At 43.0% G+C, this 19,697-nt stretch overlaps 1 protein-coding gene across 2 annotated transcripts in view; it reads left to right on the top strand.

Annotated features, from left to right (window-relative positions):
* SMCHD1 (structural maintenance of chromosomes flexible hinge domain containing 1) overlaps positions 1 to 19,697 on the top strand; it is a 214,730-nt gene that overhangs the window by 155,396 nt on the left and 39,637 nt on the right. For both annotated transcript variants that reach the window (XM_041746908.1, XM_041746916.1), the window contains 2 exons: positions 72 to 551; positions 1,060 to 1,182. In XM_041746908.1, coding sequence (XP_041602842.1) covers positions 72 to 551; positions 1,060 to 1,182 — 603 coding nt within the window. The remainder of the gene's footprint in view (positions 1 to 71; positions 552 to 1,059; positions 1,183 to 19,697) is intronic.

Here is a 19,697-nt window from a genome sequence, read left to right as displayed (position 1 = left end):
AAAGGAATGAGTAATTGGGCTTTCTGTGACTTAGACCCTTCTCCTAAACTCTTTCGCCCTTTCACCCCAAGCCCCCTGCCGAGAGGCCCAGGACACCGGAGACGGGCAGCCGCGGTGGAGGAAGAGTCACGTTTCGGAGAGGGAAGTGAAATAAAGAGGGCGGCACCCGGGGGGACCCGTGCGTCACCGAGGGGCCCGGAGAGGCGCGGGCGCACGGGCGGGAGAGGACGAGCGGGAGCGGGAGCGGGAGCGGGAAGCCGGGCGGCGGCACCTCGACGCGGCCGAGCGTCCCCCGCCTTCCCCGCCGCGCCCCGTGCGCCCGCGGCCTCCGCGCTCGGGATCCGGCCGGCGGGGCGCCCGGCGCGCGCGATGTGGCCGCGGACACGGCTCCGGCCCCGGCCCCGCGCGCCCCGGCGCTGGGCGCTGGCGCTGGCGCTGCTGGCCCTGGGCGGCGCAGGGCTGTGCCTCGCCGGCCCGCAGCCCCCGCAGCCCGCGCAGCCCCCGCAGCCCGCGCAGCCCCCGCAGCCCGCGAGGCCGGGCGCCAGGAACAAGTAAGTGCGCGCGCGGCCCCTCTCCTCGCGGCCGCCCCGAGCCCTGGGCCCCCGCCGACCCCTCCCCGACCCGCAGCGCGGCCGCCGCGACTGCCCGGCCGAGGGCGACGAGCTGCAGCGGGGACCCCGCGGGCTGCCCCGACGGCAGCTCCTCCCGGGGGGGGGTGCGCTCCGCGGCCCGCGAGGGCGTCCCGGGTGGTGCCGCCCGCCCCTGGAGCCGCGGGGCGCCGGGAGTGTCCCGCAGAGCAGGGCGGCCCGAAGCAGACTCCGGGAATTGCTGACGCCCCCGGGACCGCAGGCGCCTCTCCTCTGCGTCTTCGTCGGCTCCAGGCGCACGGTGCCCAGAGGCGCAGCCGCGCACCCCGGGGGTGGCTGCGTGGTGCGGCTCCCGCCTCGGCCGAGCCTGCGCTGCCTGACCCCCGCGGGGCCCGCGGCTCGCCCCCGCCCCCGCCCCCGCCCCCCCAGCCTCATTGTTCTCGGGGTTCACCCTCGCTCTGCTTCACCCCAGGAACTGGTGCGCCTACATCGTGAACAAGAACGTGAGCTGCTCGGTGCTGGAGGGAAGTGAGAGCTTTATTCAGGCTCAGTACAACTGTGCCTGGAACCAGATGCCCTGTCCGTCCGCGCTGGTGTAAGTGCAGGGGCCGAGGGGCGGGCGGGGGCGCCCCAGGGCCCGGCGGTGCGTGGGTCGGAGCCTGGGGCTCTTCCAGAGCGGGCGCGGCCCTGAGCGAGCTTGGGGGGTCACCGGGGCAGAGGAGGGGTGAGCAGAGCCCCCACCCCCACCTCTTTTTTTTTCTTTCAATTTTATTACTAACATAAGGCAGCTGGACCTAATTAGATCCACATTGTGTGTTCTGGGGCACAGAGAAGATTCCAAAATGTATACCGCTAGGAACGTTGAAGTGTAGGGTTAGTCGAGAGGTTTGTTCTAGCCCGTGTCTTAACACAGGCGAGTTTCGTCCAAATGTCCCCATAAAACGCACCTCTTCCACTGTTGTGGCTCTCTAAACTGAAGTCCCGGCAATAACTTGCTTAAAAGTGAGACACCCCCCCCCCCCCGCCTTTTTTCTTCTTCTTCTTCTTTTTTTTTTTTTTCATGTTTGATTTGGGGATTCAGCTAGGAGAAAATGGTCAGGAGAAAATGGTCATCTTTTTGATGAAAAGTAATCATCTTTTTTGCTTATAAAGATTTCACTATCTTAAAAAAAAAAAAAGCAGAGGAAGCAATGCCGTAGAATACAAATTCCCTTAAATACCTCACGCACATCCAATTGTCTTCTGGCAGGCCTTTGTGTTTTTGTGTAAGTCGGTTATCAGAGGATGAGCGATGTGAATCAATGGCTGTTGGGAACACATGGGATGGTTGAAATTAATTGTTTTCCCCTAAGAATGAGTTGTTTGTTTTAGGGCACAGTTGTCAGTACAGCAAAGAATAGCCAGTAGTTGGATCTGTCTTTGGCAAAGCAAAGGGACAGACTGAAACTGTACTCCAGGAAACTTTTTTCCAGAAGGCAGTACATGAGCCTTCAGGCTTGTGGGGTGGACATGGTCTCTGGATCTTTCTACATGGGCTGTTATGGGGACTGCAAACAGGGAAGAGATAATTCCTGTTAGGCCAACAACAACAACAACCTAGAAGAGACCCTCACTTTTAAATATACAGAGAAACAGGCAGAAATGGAATCCCTGACAACCGAATTGGGTTTGTCAGAGGACTGCAGTACTGTCATAATGTCTATCTCTGCTTGGTCATTTGGCCAGCAGTCAGTGAAATGAGAACCAAGTAAGATTTTTACATTGTGGTAGAGACACAAACTAAGTATTCAACACAATTTGAATGGATTTATTTAAACTTAGAATTATTATTCAGAAACATTTCACTTGTTTTACTTAACTACATTTTGTGGTTTGCTATAACCTTAATACTTACTTGTGGCAACTCGGATACATGAATTTTCTCACTTGGAGAGGTAATGCTTTTCATTTAAAAAATGTTTTTTCAGGCGCCTGGGTGGCTCAGTTTGTTAAGCATCTGCCTTTGGCTCAGGTCATGATCCTGGGGACCTGGGATGGAGCCCCACACTGGGCTCCCTGCTCAGCAGGAAATCTGCTTCTCCCTCTGCTCCTCCCCTGCTCATTCTCTCTCTTTCTCTCTCTCTCTCTCTCACACATGCTTTCTCTCTCAAGTAAATAAAATCATAAGAAAAATAAAATATTTTTTTTCCTTTAAATTTTCTGTAATTATTTTAGTGCTTGCAAAATTAAGTGATGATTTAATTGTTGTATTTGACCAAAACTCAGTGAAATAGATTCTTTGTCGTCATTGGGGAGCAAATCACCTCCAGATCAGCAGGTTAATGAAAGGCAGTTGGAGCATATTTTTGCCACCCTGTGGGAAGGACAACAAAAATTGCTATAAGAAACGACAGATGTTTTTATTGTTTTGTTAAATAAAACCAAAACAAGTGACCTGGGTGTTTTTCTTCAATAGTAGTCACCTAAAGAGTTCAAGTGTGTTTTTACATTTTAGATACTGCATTGTAGGTGTGAAATTCTAAAAATAAGAACAGGCTTTTAGCTAATCAAGCTGAAAATGTTGAAATAGTTAATTCAGTGAAGAGGAATGGCTTACCTTATTTTTCAGCCAGTAAGTGTTTCCTAAATTTTGATGATTGGTGGGTGATGGAAATCAAAGCCTCTTTACACTTAAAGAGAATGAATGGCTGTTTACCATGGAATTTCCCAGTTGTGTTTCTGATGAATCCAGAAACCCTAGAAACTTTTCTCAATTCATGGGTCATTGTAAGGTGAGGTCTTCATTATTGGATCTTTGAACCTGAGACACTTGGAAGCGAGAGTCCTTTGGAAACTCATCCACTTTCCAAGTGGTAGAAGTGCAGGGCTGGAGTGGCGGTTGGCTGAGATGTTGGAGCTAGAATGCAGTTTGGCAGCTGGTGCCAGCTGAGTGCCTGGGAGTGCCTGGGAGCAGGTGTGTGCCAGCAAGGCCTGAGAGAGTTGGGCTGGGCAGAGTTTCTAGGGATGGTGGAGGGAGAGGAGGAAGAGGAGCCAGGAAGGGAGAGAGCAAAGCCGACTTTGGAGGAGGAAACTTCATCTTAGGGACCTCAGGGTCTGGAGAGGTCTGGAAGCTGAGGAGTCCAGTGAGGCCAGTGGCTTTAGCTAGCTGGAAGAATTTACTTCTGCAGAAAGGACAGTTTCAGGTCAATGTGGGCAGGCATTGCAACTTGTATGAGATTAGGGGAGTAAGTTGAGAAGAAACTCAGTTAACACAGGCATCAAATATGTTTCAAAGGCTTTGCTGGAAAAAGGGAGTTGATGGTAGACAAGCAGATGAAGAATCACTTGGAAAATGTTGCATGCTCTAGGACAGAAGTGGAGAATCCAAAGAGTATAATCCACTGAATATACGCTTAGACATAGGGGGAAATCAGCTAGGAAACGAGCTTTTATGGGGAACTCCATAGAAATAAATGGACAACATCTATGCCTGGTCATGTTATTGGGTACTGAGCCTCTGTGGGCTGTAGAGACCTAGTACATGTGCATTTCCAGAAGGTTTAGACCTCGCCCCATTTGCCTACATGAAGAGCCTTCGGTTCCACACTGCAAATTTGGGCACTGTTATGTGAAACTAGGAGTGGACAGGGTTTGTGTTATATGGGCATTGAGTCATTACTTTCCTGAAACTGTAAAGAAACTTCTGTGTGTCAGGTGCTATGTTAGGGCTTTTTATTCCATACACGAGGTTATTTAATTCTTGTAACAACCCTTCAAGATGAATACTGTGGTCCCCATTTTGCCAATGAGGAAGCAGAAACTAGATGTTCCCTAACTTATCTATGGTCTCATGACAGTAAGTGGCTGAGCTGCCCGCAAATCCAGGGTTCCTGGCCTTTGGCCCCATAGCAATGGAGAATGCATTTGTTCGTTTTAACGTGTACTTTCAGTGGATTGCACCATACTCAACTATTAAGAAAAATTACACCTTCTTTCATGGAAGCCAATTCCCTGTAAAAGTGATTGAGAACTGTGTGTGTATGCGTGTGTGCTCAAATATCTTTATTGTGAGTTATTTGCTATGATGCATTGGACTGTATCATTTTTCGTAATGTCTGCTATGCTATACAGTTTCTTTTTAAACTTTTCTCCAGTTTTATTGAGATTTAATTGACATATAGCACTTCATAAATTTAAGATGTATAGCATAATGACTTATATATGTTGTGAAGTGATCGCCACAGTGAGTTAACATCCATCATCTCATAGAAACAAACAAAAAATGAAGTTTTTTTCCTTGTGATGAGATGCTTAGGATCTACTCTCTTAACAGATTTCAAATATACCATACAGTGTTAACTACACTCATTATGTTGTATGTTACATCCCCAGGACTTTATGTTACAACCAGAAGTTTGTACCTTGACCACCTTCATCCATTTCCCTCCCACTCCACCTTTACCTCTGGTAACCACAAATCTTTCTGTGAGTTTGTGTTTTTTTTTTTAGATTCCATGTATATGTGAGAATATACAGAATTTGTCTTTCTCTGACTTCCTTGACTTAGTATAATGCCCTCAAGGTCTATCCATGTCACATGGTAGGATTTTCTTTTCTTTTTTTTTTTTTAATTTTTTAAAATTTTTTTTATTTATTTATGATAGTCACAGAGAGAGAGAGAGAGAGGCAGAGACACAGGCAGAGGGAGAAGCAGGCTCCATGCACTGGGAGCCCGACGTGGGATTCGATCCCGGGTCTCCAGGATCGCGCCCCGGGCCAAAGGCAGGCGCCAAACCGCTGCACCACCCAGGGATCCCGGATTTTCTTTTTTTTAATGGCAGAATAGTAGTCCGTTGTGTGTATACACGACAACTTCTTTATCCATTCATCAGTCAGTGGATGCCTAGGTGGTTCCCATGTCTACTGTAGATAATGTTTCTGTGAGCACGATGTGCAGAGATCTGTTTAACATAGAATTTTTGTTGCCTTTGCACATATACCAAGAAGTGAAATTGCGGGGTCATTTGGTACTTGTGTTTTTGACTTGTTGAGGAAACTCTATGCTATTTTCCATAGTGGCTGCATGGATTTACATTCCCACCCACAGCATACAAGGGGTCCCTTTCTCCACATCCTCAGCAGCATTTATGTCTTATTTTAATAGTATCCAGGGCTTGAGTTGGATGAGAGAGTACCTCCCTGGAGCACATTATTGTAATGTGAGGAGCCCCTTCATCACCTTATATCTTTTTTTTTTTTTTAAAAGATCTTATTTATTTATTCATGAGAGACACAGAGAGAGAGAGAGAGAGGCAGAGACACAGGCAGAGGGAGAAGCAGCCTCCATGCAGGGAGCCCGACTTGGGACTCGATCCCGGGACTCCAGGATCAGGCCCTGGGCTGAAGGCGGCGTTAAACCGCTAAGCCATCCGGGTTGCCCATCACCTTATATCTTTAGAGCAACTCCATAGGGGCATTATCCCCATTCTACAGAAGGTCATTTAGTTAGGAAGTAGCTGGTCCTGGATCCAAATCCAGTCATATTTCCAAACCTTAGGTTCTTCCCCCTCCACACCTCACAGTCCCTTGGTGTCTGGACCCACATCCGAGGGTGCATGAGTGTGGTGCCTGCCACAGTGCATGCTGGGACATTGGCACCTCTGGTGAGATGGAAGGGTGGGGTGATGGTCTAAGATTTCCTAGATCCCCCTCTATGCAGGTTGGTGGTGTTTGGGTGGACTGCTGGTAGGAGACAGCACCATCTTCTCCTTCTTGGACTAGGCATTGTTTCCTTTCATGCATCATTCATGGTTTGTGGCAAAAATGCCAGAGAGTCCATAACCTCCCACTCTGCTTGCATCAGTCCCGCTGACTGCTGTTAGTATTTGAGGCATTTGGGGGCGTCCTGTATGCAGAGCAGCTGCCTAGTAGGTGAAGACATCCGGAGACTCCCAGATGTAAGGCAGGATTATTTCCCTATATTTGCTTTGCTCCCAGCTCAGGGTGGGGTTTCCTACGCTCTGAGCCCACAAACTGACTTGGCTTTATCAGCATCTACCCAACCCCACTCTTGCCCCCTTCTTGGGTGTGTTGCATCTGGATGGAATTTTTCCTATGAGCTTTTTAAAAGAATCTCATGGGTTGGGAGAGGAACTGGGTGGGACCAACTAGGGGAGCCTGTACTGCTGTGATAGCACAGAAGAAGAATTTGTGAATTTGTAGCAGGTGTGAGTTCTACGTGCTGAGTTTCAGAACTCCTCTAATTCTCAGATTCCAAGGGGGAGCAGATGGTCATTCAGTTGGAAGAAGAGTTGTCTCTTAGAAAGCAATCTCAGCCAGGAAAAGCTTTTTTTTCTTTTTTTTCTCTTCTTTAAACAAAGAACACTGAAGGCTGTTAAAATAATGAGGACTTACATCTTCTGGAGTAAATTCTACAGTTTCTACATCTCCAGGAACAGAATTCTATTCAACTGGAAAACGTGCCTCTTGTGTGTATAGCTTTGGGGGAATTCTTTTTCCTTCAGCTTTTAAACATCATGCAATCAACTGGCTGTTAAAAGCTTTGCTCCTTGGTTTTGAGGGTAATTTGAATCAACTGAGGGAGCCTGAGCTCGCATCTGGAGAGGCGGAGAAGCAAGTCTTGAGAGGCGGTACCCAGACCCGGAGAGCCGGAGAGCCGCATGCATGCTCCTCCCTCCTTAGGTTGGCCTTCCTTATCAGCTCTTCCGGGGCTGCCCTAGAATCTTCTGATCTTCCTTCCTTTCATGCTTCTTTGTACTTTTGTTCTTTTCCTCTTCTTAGGTTTCTGGTTGATCAGATGCTGGGTTCGTAGAGCCCTTCCACAGTCATGATGTTTTTCTCATCACAAACTCAGCCAGATTAGTTAGGGCAGAGATGGTGGTCTTAGAAGTCTATGGTTATGGCTATATTTTCCACCTTTCTTATCTTGGAGAAAAATTAATGGGATTTAAATAGAGCTTGCAGTCTTAAGAAAAACAATTGCTTCTCGTTAAACCCCATTTTGGTCCTTTTATTTGGTCTTTCTCCAGAGATCTACTCCGTTGGCACTTGGTAAATGAACTAAAATTCTGAGGTAGTCAGGAAAGGGGAGGCAAATGGAGCAAGCGTCCCCTGAGGTGGTCCCTCGAGGCTAGCTCGTATGGCCAGTGTGTTCTGGAAGCAGAAATAGAAACCTTGGCTTTGGGCCTGAGCTTTAACCATTACCGAGCTGTGTGACTTCAGGTAAGTCCCTCAGCCTCTCTGAGGCACATTTTTTCTCATCTCTGCGTTACTGGTGAGGTACTATAGCTGACAGAACTTTTAAAAGTGTGCTATCATACTCCTGTAGGATACACTGAGCTCTATCATACTCCTATAGGATACACATGTCTCGTGACACCCTTTATTCTCCTCGTGTGGAGTGCTGTTGCTTCTCAGGTGGCCTTATCTTTGAAGGCTCTGAATTTGAAGTTAATGCTTCTGGACATTTAGAGAAAGACTGAAGACTGAAAACTGAAAGAAACTCAGTAAACCGAGGTAATAAGTAAATGAAATGAATAAAATCAACTTCCAAACATGCAGTTAACTGAGAGATTGCTTTGGAAGCAGAGCCAGCAGTGGCTTCTCTGGGGAGTGCAGGTGAGTGATCACGGCCCATTTAAAGGAGATGTTGCAGCTGTGGGGGGCACTGAGGCTCGCTGGGTGGAGAACCAGCACCCTGTTCCAGGTTGCCAGGGCGGAGGAAAGCTCTGCCCATCCTCCGGCCACCTTTCACCAGCCACAGCGCTGCTCTAAGCCTTGGCCTTGAGGAAAAAGTCCTCTTCCTCCAGTTGCTAATAGCGGGCTGTTAGCACTGTTTACTGAACGTGCGTCATACAGCAGGTACTGCACAGAACAGTTACCCAGTGTTTTACATGCTGTTTTTTTAAAAACCTAAAGCTGACAGACTGTGCCAGCGTTGAGACACCTTACAGACTGTCACCCAAATGTTCTGATTTATTGCTGGTCCAAACAAACACTGCTTTTTTTTCCTTTTTTTCTTTTTTTACTATTGCTTCTGTCCTTGATAAAAGCTGTTTTCTGGACTTAAAGATAACAAAGAACCACTTGATAAAATGATGCGAGCCTCACTTCTCACGAAGAACAATTTTCCTGGACAGCTTGAGAGAGGAGCATAGTAGCTGTTAATGTGATGGCAGTTCACATTGGAGGAGAATAATGAAATGATTAAAATGAAACCAGTAAGTTTTCCTCTTTTCTTCCTGTTTTAAAGTGGTGATGTGTGCTGGACAAAAGGAGGGAGGGTTCAAACTAGCCAAATCCCTGGTTTAAAAATGCTGTAGAAGCAAACTTTTCTGGGTGTGTTAGGACCCAGCTGTTCTTTTGCTTTCCCTCCCACCCCCGCCACAACTTTCCACTAAGAAATATTAGATTAGGGAATACGCCTAAAAATCATTTTCTGCAGTGTCAGCCTTTCAGGGTGGTGTATTTTACTAGGCATTTGCTTAAGAGACCAATGGTTTAGGTGAAGCGTTCACAAACTGGCCATTTTGATGGAAGGGAGTTTGCTTTGAGACCCTTCAACTTTTTCCTAACATTCCCCATCTTCATTCACATTTTTAATTGTGTGGGGTCTGCTGAATGGGCTTTATTCTTATCTTTTACAGAGATTTGCTCACAGTCTATTGTAAAACAAGGTTCTAGAGATTTCCATCTTTCTTTAAGTTGTTATAGCTGCTCAGCAGGGGTGCTGTTGGAGGATCATTGGATTAGGACCTACATTTTTTTTTTTCTGAACTACATTGGTGCAAACGCCACTTGTTTTTCTGCTAAGGTTCTCCACATATCTTGATTTTTACCATTTAAATTCAATTAGCCAATATAGACTATATAATTAGTTTCAGATGTAGAGATCAGTAATCCATCAGTTGCATATAACACCCAGTGCTTATCACATCACATGGCCTTCTTAATGTCCATCACCCAAGTTACACCATCTCCCCACTTCCCCCCCTCCAACAACCCTCAATTTGTTTCCTCTGGTTAAGAGTCTCTTTTAGTTGTCTTCCTCTCTGAAAGTAGAGCCCCAAAGCTGTGGCTGTGATTGCGACAGAACCCAGGGTGGGGTGAGTTTCACAATCCAGCCGTTTGCAGGAGATTGTATTCACCATTAAAAGTGTCTCTCTGGCTTGTGTTGGTGTCAACGCGAGGAGCTCTCCCGTGTTGATGGAATGAGGCCTTGGGCAGGGAGGCCGAGTTGAGCCTTTCTGAATATTTTGAACATTCCAGAATCTCCAGTCTGGCCTGCTGTCCTGACAGTGTTCAGGCCTGGTTCATGCGTCAGGGGGCGTGTGCTGGAGATTCTTCAGCTTTCAGCGGGGGCAGCAGCTTTCCAGGAGGACAGTGCCAGGTCAGCTCTGGCTTGGTCATGATAAACGAGGCACCCTTTTCCCATCCCAACACGCTGCATCATCTTCTGGCAACTCACAATGTTTGGGAGTCATTCTCTTGCATTATTGCAAAAATAGCAAGATACAACACAGATTCCTTGCTCACTGATGGTGCAAGAGGAAAGGCAGAAATGCTAATTTGTGTCTTTGATGTTTTGTGTGTTATTTTGCATAAAATGGCAACTTTGTTTTTATAAAATGGCAATTTGAAGGCAATTAGAAAAAATTCTGTTTCAGCCATCTTCCGTAGTAAATGATCCATACCTTTAAAAGTACAAAAATAAATATTAGGCATAAATTCCCAACAGATAAGGTAAATGGTTGTGCAAGGAATAATCTGATATGTTTAAAGAAATGCAAAACTTTAGTTAAATCCTCATTGTGAAAAATCTGAAAAAGAATGATGTGGTTTTGGTTTCTACTTGATTGAGTTCTGTTATTGCATTGTCAAGACAAGACTAACTGATACATAATTTCATAGTCCTGAAGAGATTTTAAAGACCCTGATGCAGAAATGTGTTATATATATATATATGATCTATATAAATAAACCAAATATATTTAAAGTTGTATAATTAAATGCTTTGACATTTTTATGCACGCATGAAACCAACATCACAATCAAGATATTGAATATATCCATCACCCCCAAAACTTTCCCCACACCCCTTTGCAATCCTTTCCTCTGGTTTCTCCCCATCTATTCCCCAGGTACCTGTTGATCTGTTTTCTATCACCAGAGATAAGTTTGCATTTTCTAGAGTTTGATAATATAGTCATATAGTATGTACTTTGTTAGCCTTTTTTTATCCAGCATAATTATTTGGAAGTACATCCATTTCATACTGTATATATATCAATACTTGATGACTTTGTATTGTTGTATTCCTTTGTATGTGCATACCACCATCTGTACATAGTTGCCTTATAGCTGAGAACTTGTGGCAAAATGCTGTAGAAAATCATTTGTATTGATAGTAAGGTTACTTCTCTGATTTTTCTGAAGACAAATTAGATGGTATATTAGATACTCAGATAAATGGGGCACTAGATAAAACCATAGTGGATGGGGTAAGAAGAACACATTTCAGGGGCACCTGGGTGGCATCTGCTTTCAGCTCAGGTCATAGTCCTGGGGTCCTGGGATAGAGCCCTACATCTGGCTCCCTGCTCTGTGGGAAGTCGTCTTCTCCCTCTGCCCCTACCCCCTTGTGTACCCTCTCTCTCTCTCTCTCTAATAAATAAATTAAAAAAAAACACATTTCACATTTATAGCACTGGAAAATATTGAATTGAGGCTACATAATTAGCTTAAGCTATTTCAAATTGGCAGAAAGCTTAGCAGTGTTAAGTCTTATTTAGAGACTCTTGGTTACTCAGTTTCATTAAACATATATTTTTGTGGAAGGCCTATGGCTGGCCCAGGACTAGACCCCACAGGGACAAAGCAAGGAACCTGATCTCTCTCTTGCCCTCCAGAAGTTCACATCCAGTCAGTGAATGAGACATAGAAATAATTACAAAATGAAAGGTTGAAATGAGAATTGCTGTACAGAAGTACAAGTAGTTGAGGATGTTCAGAGGTAGAAGTTACTAATGTCCGAGGGGAGTCTGAGAACCTGTTTGCAGGTGGTGAAATCTTAACAGGGCTTTGAAGAATGGTTCCAGTTGAATATATGCAGATTTCAGAGGACACCAGCATAAAACGAGAAAACATGGCTAGGGCCTAGTGGTGGGAAATGAAGGGGCATCTGTGAGGAAGTGTAAACCCGTGTCTGCAGGGCTGGCTCTTCCCAGGGCTGAGGGAAGACTCTGCTCCAGCCTGCTCTCCCTGGCATGTAGATGGCCACCTTCCTTTCAGGATCTGTCCCATCCTTTCCCTCTGTGTTTGTGTCCCATTGGATTAGGGCCCATCCTAATGGCCTTGTTTTAACTTGATTACCTCTGTAAAGACTCTGTCTTTAAATCTGGTCACATTCTAAGGTACTGTGTGGGAGTGAGGACTCCAACATATCTTTATGGGGTGGCACAATTCAACCCATAACAACCAATGTGGGGAGGTTGGACTTTATCATTTAGGCAAAGGGGAGTCATGGAAGACTTGATTTGGGACGCCATCAGAACTTTACTTGATCAGATCAAATGCTGATCAGGCTATGTGTGCAAAATAGATTTGAGAAGGGGAGAGCCAGGTGGAAGTGAGGGTTGGTGAGAGGGGCCTTGTGGGGAGACTGGCTTCAGTCCACACAGAACCTGTGGTGGGTGTGGTGGGGGTAGCCAACCTGGCCATGCAGAGGATGAGAAGCAGCAGCCCAGTCGATGGCTAGGTGGCCTCTCCTCTATGCTTATTGCACAGTAGCACTGCACAGGTTGAGGATACATGAAGAGCTGTCACTGGGTGATCTGTGTAGTGTGTCGTGAAGGGTGTTGATAAAAAGGACCACATGTTGTGAAGGAAGGCCAGTTAGTTCAAGGACTGTCATTTGAAGGTTGTGGCAGGAATGCCTTTATCCACTGGACAGTCACCTCATTATTCTTCACCTTTGGTCAGAAGACAACTATAATTCTTCACATGAGCAGTTGAGACCATTATTGTGGGAGGAACCTGTATCTTTAGTCTTATTGCAAATTTTTGTTGTATGGTAAATTTATATATGCCCACGTGAGCACAATACATGGAGTGTATGTATATCATTTATATAGAGCTTTATAGTTTCACAGTTTTCACAGCTATTGTCAACTTTTATTCTTCTAATAATATGAGAGGTAAAAGGGGCTCAAATAGTATAAATGCCAATTTATTTAAGTTTTTCTAGTTAGCTAACATATAGTGTAATACTGGTTTAAGGAGTAGAATTCAGTGATTCATCACTTATGTACAACACCCAGTGCTCATCACAAGTGCCTTCCTTAATGCCCGTCACCCATCTAGCCCATCCCCCCCACCTCCCTCCACCAATCCTGAGTTTGTTCTTTATAGTTAAGAGTCTTTTATGGTTTGCTTCCCTGTCTCTTTTCCCCTTCCCCTATGTTCATCTGTTTTGTTTCTTAAATTCAACATGAGTGAAGTTATATAATATTTATTTCTCTTTGATTTATTTCACTTAGCATAATACAGTCTAACTCTATCCATGTCATTGCAAATAGTAAGATTTCATTCTTTTTGATGGTGAGTGATATTCCATTGTATATATACCACATCTTCTTTATCCATTCATCAGTCAATGGATGTTTGGGCTATTTCTATAGTTTGGCTATTGTTGATAATGTTGCTATAAATATTGGGGTGCAGGTGCACCTTCACATCACTATTTTTGTATCCTCTGGGTAAATACCTAGTAGTGCAATTGCTGGGTCATAGGGTAGTTCTATTTTTAACTTTTTACTGTTTTCCAGAGTGGCTGCCCCAGTTTGCATTCCTATCAGCAGTGCAAGAGTTTCCCCCTTTCTCTGCATCCTTCCCGACATGTGTTGTTTCCTGTGCTGTTAATTTTAGCCATTCTGACAGGTATGAGGTGGTATCTCCTTGTAGTTTTGATTTGTATTTCCCTGAACATGAATAGTGTTGAGCATCTTTTCATGTGTCTGTTGGCCATCTGGATGTCCTCTTTGGAAAAATGTCTATTCATGTCTTCAGGGAATTCAGGCTATTTCTTAACTGGATTATTTGTTCGTTGGGTGTTGAGTTTGATAAGTTATTTATAGATTTTGGATACTAACCCTTTGTCATTTGCAAATATTCTCTCATTCAGTAGGTTGCCCTCTAGTTTTGCTGATTATTTCCTTCACTTCATAGAAGTTTTTTATTTGATGCAGTCCCAATAGTTTATTTTTGCTTTTGTTTCTCTCTCCTCAGGAGACATATCTAGAAAAAGGTGCTATGGCTGATGTCAAAGAGGTTACTGTTGATGTTCTCTTCTGGGATTTCGTGTCTCATATTTAGGTCTTTAATCCATTTGGAGTTTATTTTTGTGTGTGGTGTAATAAAGTGGTCCAGTTTCTTTCTTTTGTATGTTGCTGTCCAGTTTTCCCAACGCCATCTGTTGAAGAGACTTTTTTTTCCATTGGATATGGAATCTTTGTTGAAGATTAGTTGACCATAGAGTTATGAATCCATTTCTGAGTTTTCTATTCAGTTCCATTGATCTGTGTGTCTGTTTTTGTGCTAGTACCATACTCCCTACAGCTTTGTAATATAGCTTTAAGTCCCAAAGTGTGATGCTGCTCCAGCTTTGCTTTTCTTTTTAAGTTGTTTTGACTATTTAGGGTCTTTTGTTCTATACAAATTTTAGGATTGCTTGTTCTAGCTCTGTGAAAAATACTGGTGGTATTTTGATGTGTAGATTGCTTTGGGTAGTATACACATTTTAATAATATTCCTCCAGTCCATGAACATGGAATGTTTTTTTATTTCTTTGTGTTATCATCAATTTCTTTCACAAGTATCCTATAGTTTGTAGAGTACAGATCTTTTACACCTTTGGTTAAGTTTATTCCTAGGTATCTAATGGTTTTTGTTGCAATTGTAAATGGGATTGATTCTTTGAGTTCTCTTTCTGCTGCTTCAATACTAGTGTATAGAATTGCAAGACATGGGGTGCCTGAGTAGCTCAGTCAGTTAAGCATCTGATTCTTGGTTTTGGCTAAGAGCAGGATCTCATGGGTCATGAGATGGAGCCCTATACTGGGCTTTATGATCAGTGGGGATTATGCTTGAAAATTCTTTCCCTTTCTCCTTCACTGACTTATGCGTGCATTCCCTCTCTCTCTAAAATAAATAAATCTTAAAAAAAAAAAGAAATGCAAAACATTTCTGTAGATTATCCTGCAAATGTGCTCAATTCATGTATCAATTCTAGCAATTTTTTGGTGGAGTCTTTCTGGTTTTCAACACAATATCATTCATCTGCGAATAGTAAAAGTTTGCCTTCTTCCTTGCCCATTTGGATGCCTTTTATTTATTTTTTGTTGTTGTTGTGGTCTGATTGCTGTGGGTAGGACTTCCAGTACTATGTTGAATAACAGTGGTGAGAGTGGATATCTCTGTGTTCCTGACCTTGGAGGAAAAGCTCTCAGTTTTTCCCCATTGAGGATGAGATTAGTTGTGGGTCTTTTATATATGGTCTTAAGATGTTGAGGTATGTCCCTTCTATCCCTACTTTGTTGAGGGTTTTTTTCAAGAATGGCCTTTGTCAAAGGCTTCTTCTGCCTCTATTGAGAGGATCATATGATTTTTATCATTTATTTTATTAATGTGGTGTATCACATTGATTATTGATTGATTTGCAAATACTGAACCACCTTTGCAGCCCAGGAATAAATCCCACTTGATTGTGGTGAATATTTTTTTAATGTACTATTGGATTCAATTTGCTAGTATCTCATTGAGAATTTTTGCATCCATGTTCGTCAAGGATATTGACCTGTAATTCTCCTTTTAGTGGGGTCTTTGTTTGGTTTTGGAATCAAGGTAATGTTAGCCTCATAGAATGAGTTTGAAAGTTTTCCTTCCATTTCTATTTTTGGAACAGTTTGAGAAGAGTAGATATTAACTCTTCTTGTGTGGAAGAATTCCCCTGGGAAGCCATCTGGCCCTGGACTTGGGTTTGTTGGGAGATTTTTTTTTGGGGGGGGGGGGGGATTTTTGATTACTGATTCAATGTCTTTGCAGTTTATAGGTTTGTTCGGGTTTTCTATTTTTTCCTGTTTCAGTTTTGGTAGTTTATATGTGTCTAGGAATGCACCCATTTCTTCCAGATGCCAACTTTGTTGGTATATAATTTTCCATAATATTCTCTTACAATTGTTTGTATTTCTGTGGTGTTGGTTGTGGCCTCTCTTCTTTCATTTGTGATTTTATTTATTTGAATCCTTTCTTTTTGATAAGTCTAGGTAAGGATTTATCAATTTTATTCTTTCAAAGAACCAGCTCCTCATTCATTTCATTGATCTATTTGTTCTTGGTTTTCTGTTTTTTTTCTATATCATTTATTTCTGTTCTGATATTTCCCTTCTTCTGCTCGCTTTGCTATTCTTTTTCTAGCTCCTTTAGGTGTAAAGTAGGTTGTATACTTGAGACTTCCCTTGATTCTTGAGGTAGACTTGCATTGCTGTGTACTTATAAATGCCAATTTATATTTGAGGTAACTCTTGAAGATCAGAGAAGTTTTCAGGTCTTTTCTAACACAACTAGTCTTTGGCTAAGTTGGGACTGGAACAGTTATCATGGATAATAGAATTTGATGTTGTTCTCCATATGGTCTCATATGATTGCTCAGTATAGGATCCTGGAGATGCAAGGAAAGCCATAGGGTGGTGGCTGGTATGCATCCAAAGGATGTTTGCTAAATGCATGGTTGAAGGAGAGCATGTGCATTGTTAATTTTTCTATCAAGACTAATTTTTTTAAGAACAGTGTAATGTTCACAGCAAAGTTGAAGGGAAGGTGCGTAGATTTCCCCCATTCCTACTTTCTCAGCAGACAACAGCCTCTCCCAATTCTCACCATCCCCCACCAGAGTGGTACATTTGTTACAGTCAGTGAACCTACATTGGGACGTGATAATCACCCGAAGTCCATAGTTTACAGTAGGCTTTATTTTGGGAAAGGCCTGTGATTTTAGCCTATCCTTATTCTCATTGTTAGGTATCATATGTACTGAGTTCAGTTTTCAATTTTTAGTCATGGAAACCATAAGTTTGAACAATTATCTTTTGTTTGTGTTTTTAAATGAAAATTGTGGGGCACCTGGGTGGCTCAGTAGATGAGTGTCTACCTTTGGCTCAGGTCGTGATTTGGGGGTCCTGGGATCAAGTCCCCGTATATAGCATGAGGAGCCTGCTTCTCCCCCTGCCTATGTCTCTGCCTCTCTTTTTGGGTCTCTTAAGAATGAATAAATAAAATCTTTTAAGTAAAATAAAATGAAAATTGTGACACACATACAGTCTTGAAAATAATTGTTAATACCGAATGAAAATGTGGTGCCTTGCAGCTAAAATGAGGATTTGAGTGAGATGTGTTGGATTCTAGTTCAGTCAGTCAAAGTAATGACATGACTTAGCTTCTTGTGGGATGCCTGAGTGGCTCAGTGGTTGAGCATCTGCCTTTGGCTCAGGGCGTGATCCTGGGATCCGGGATTACATCCCACATCGGGCTCCTTGCAGGGAGCCTGCTTCTCCCTCTGCCTATGTCTCTGCCTCAATCTCTCTCTCTCTCTCTCTCTCTCTGTCTCTCATCAATCAATAAATAAAATCTTAAAAAAAAAAAGCTTCTTGAACTGGCAATCTCAGTGTAACCTTTAAAATTTTTTTGTCAAGATATAAGTGTACATTGACTATCTCTGATACATAGTATAGCTTTCGTTCTGTAAGAGTTCATGTTATATAATTGTAAATCAAAATTCAACTGAGTAAATTTTAAAGATTGTACTAGTGTTATTCAATAATTCATGAATTAGGGAGCATCGCATTTAGTAGAGAGAAAGGAGCTCCAAAGAAGTGTTCAAAATGAACAGCTTTTATAAGCAGAAAATGGTGGTGGCGGGTAAGGGAAGTTTCTAGCAAAGAATGTATTGTTTCAGACAAAGTTGCGTTTGTATGGGGGACAGCAGGGGTCTATCGGTGGGTTACCTCACTAGTGCTGACCATGTAATTCCAGATTAACTGGTTAAAGGTTACATTCCTAGGAGAGACTTAAACTGCAGTTAGGTTAGATATTGAGTCTTGGCTTGCTGACATGGGGCTTAACAAAAAAGATTCCATTTGGAGTCTGTTTACTCTTTTTTAAAAATATTTATTTATTTATTTATTTGAGAGACAGCATGGACGGAAGGGGCCAAGGGAGAGAATCTCAAACAGACCCCACACTGAGTGCGGAGCCCTGGGTGGGGCTTGATATCATGACCCTGAGATCATGACCTGAGCCAAAATCAAGAGTCAGCTACTTAACTGACTGAGCCACCCAGATGCTGTTACTCTTTTTTAACATAAGTTCTTTTACAAAGAATGGTTTGGTGTTCCTGGGAAGTTACAATGGCCAAAGACAGAACTTCATTTTGAGATAGTTAAATTATAAAAATATAGGAAGTATTTCAAAGATTAATTTTGTGGCTTTGAAAATATTACACTTGCTTATATATTTTATTTATAAAAATTGAAGCCAGTTTCAGTGAAGGCTTTGGGTGGTGGGCCAGATTAGGCACCTGCTTATTGGGAAGCAAGAACTACTACTTAAACCACATATTTAATTGTTTAACTTAAATTAAACAGCACAATAATGCAATCTACATAATATTTCCTTTTTTGGGTAATTTTTACATTTAAATTCAGTTTGTCAACATATAACACTCAGTGCTCATCTCATCACATACCCTCCTTAATGCTCATCACCCAGTTACCTTATCCCCCCCCCACTTCCACTTCAGCAACCCTCAGTTTGTTTCTCTGAGTTAAGAGTCTCTCATGGTTTGTCTTCCTAATTTTTCCCCATTCAGTTTCTCCTCCTTCTCTTATGGTCCTTTTCACTATTTCTTATATTCTACATATGAGTGACACCATGATATTGTCCTTCTCCAATTGACTTAATTCACTCAGCATAATACCCTTCAGTTCCATCCATATCCATGTAAATGGTAGATATTCAGTCCTTTCTGATGGCTGAGTAATATTCCATTGCATATATATCTATCACATCTTCCTTATCCATTCATCTATCAAAGGACATCTCGGCTCCTTTCACAGTTTGGCTATTGTGGACATGGCTGCTATGAACACTGGGGTGCAGGTGTCCCATCATTTCACTACATCTCTATCTTTGGGGTAAATACCCAGTAATGCAATTGCTGGGTCATAGGGTAGCCCTATTTTTAACCCTAAGAGGAACCTCCATACTGTTTTCCAGTGTGGCTGTACCAGCTTGCATTCCCACCAACAGTGCAAGAGGGTTCCCCCTTCACATCCTCGCCAACATTTGTTGCTTCCTGTTTTGTTAATTTTAGCCATTCTCACTGGTGTGAGGTAGTATCACATTGTGGTTTTGATTTGTATTTCCCTGATGACAAGTGATGTGGAGCATTTTTTCATGTGCCTGTTGGTCATGTTTTGGTCTTCTTTGGACAAATATCTGTTCATATCTTCTGCCCATCTCTTGATTGGATCGTTTTTTTCAGTGTTGAGTTTGATAATTTCTTTATAGATCTTGGGTTCTAGCACTTTATCTGATATGTCACTTGCAAATATCCTCTCCCTTTATGTAGGTTGTGTTTTAGTTTTGTCGAGTGTTCCTTTGTTATATAGAAGCTTTTTATTTTGTTGAGGTCCCAATAGTTCATTTTTGCTTTTGTTTCCCTTGCCTTTAGAGATGTGTCTTGCAAGAAGTTGCTGCAGCTGAGGTCAAAGAGGTTGTTGCCTGTGTTCTCCTCTAGGATTTTGATGGATTCCCATCTCACATTTAGGTCTTTTCATCTATTTTGAATTTAACTTTGAGTATGGTGTAAGAGAATGGTCTATTTTCATTCTTCTGGATGTGGCTGTCTAATCTTCCCAACGCCATTTGTGGAAGAGACTGTCTTTTTTCCATTGGATATTCTTTCCTGCTTTGTCAAAGATTAGTTGACCCTAGAGATGAGGGTCCATTTCTGGGTTCTCAGTTTTGTCCCATTGATCTATGTGTCTGTTTTTGTGC

Source organism: Vulpes lagopus, chromosome 1, assembly GCF_018345385.1.
Source record: "Vulpes lagopus strain Blue_001 chromosome 1, ASM1834538v1, whole genome shotgun sequence".
In the NCBI taxonomy this organism is placed as follows: domain Eukaryota; kingdom Metazoa; phylum Chordata; class Mammalia; order Carnivora; family Canidae; genus Vulpes; species Vulpes lagopus.
This window is presented reverse-complemented; position numbering and strand designations above follow the sequence as displayed.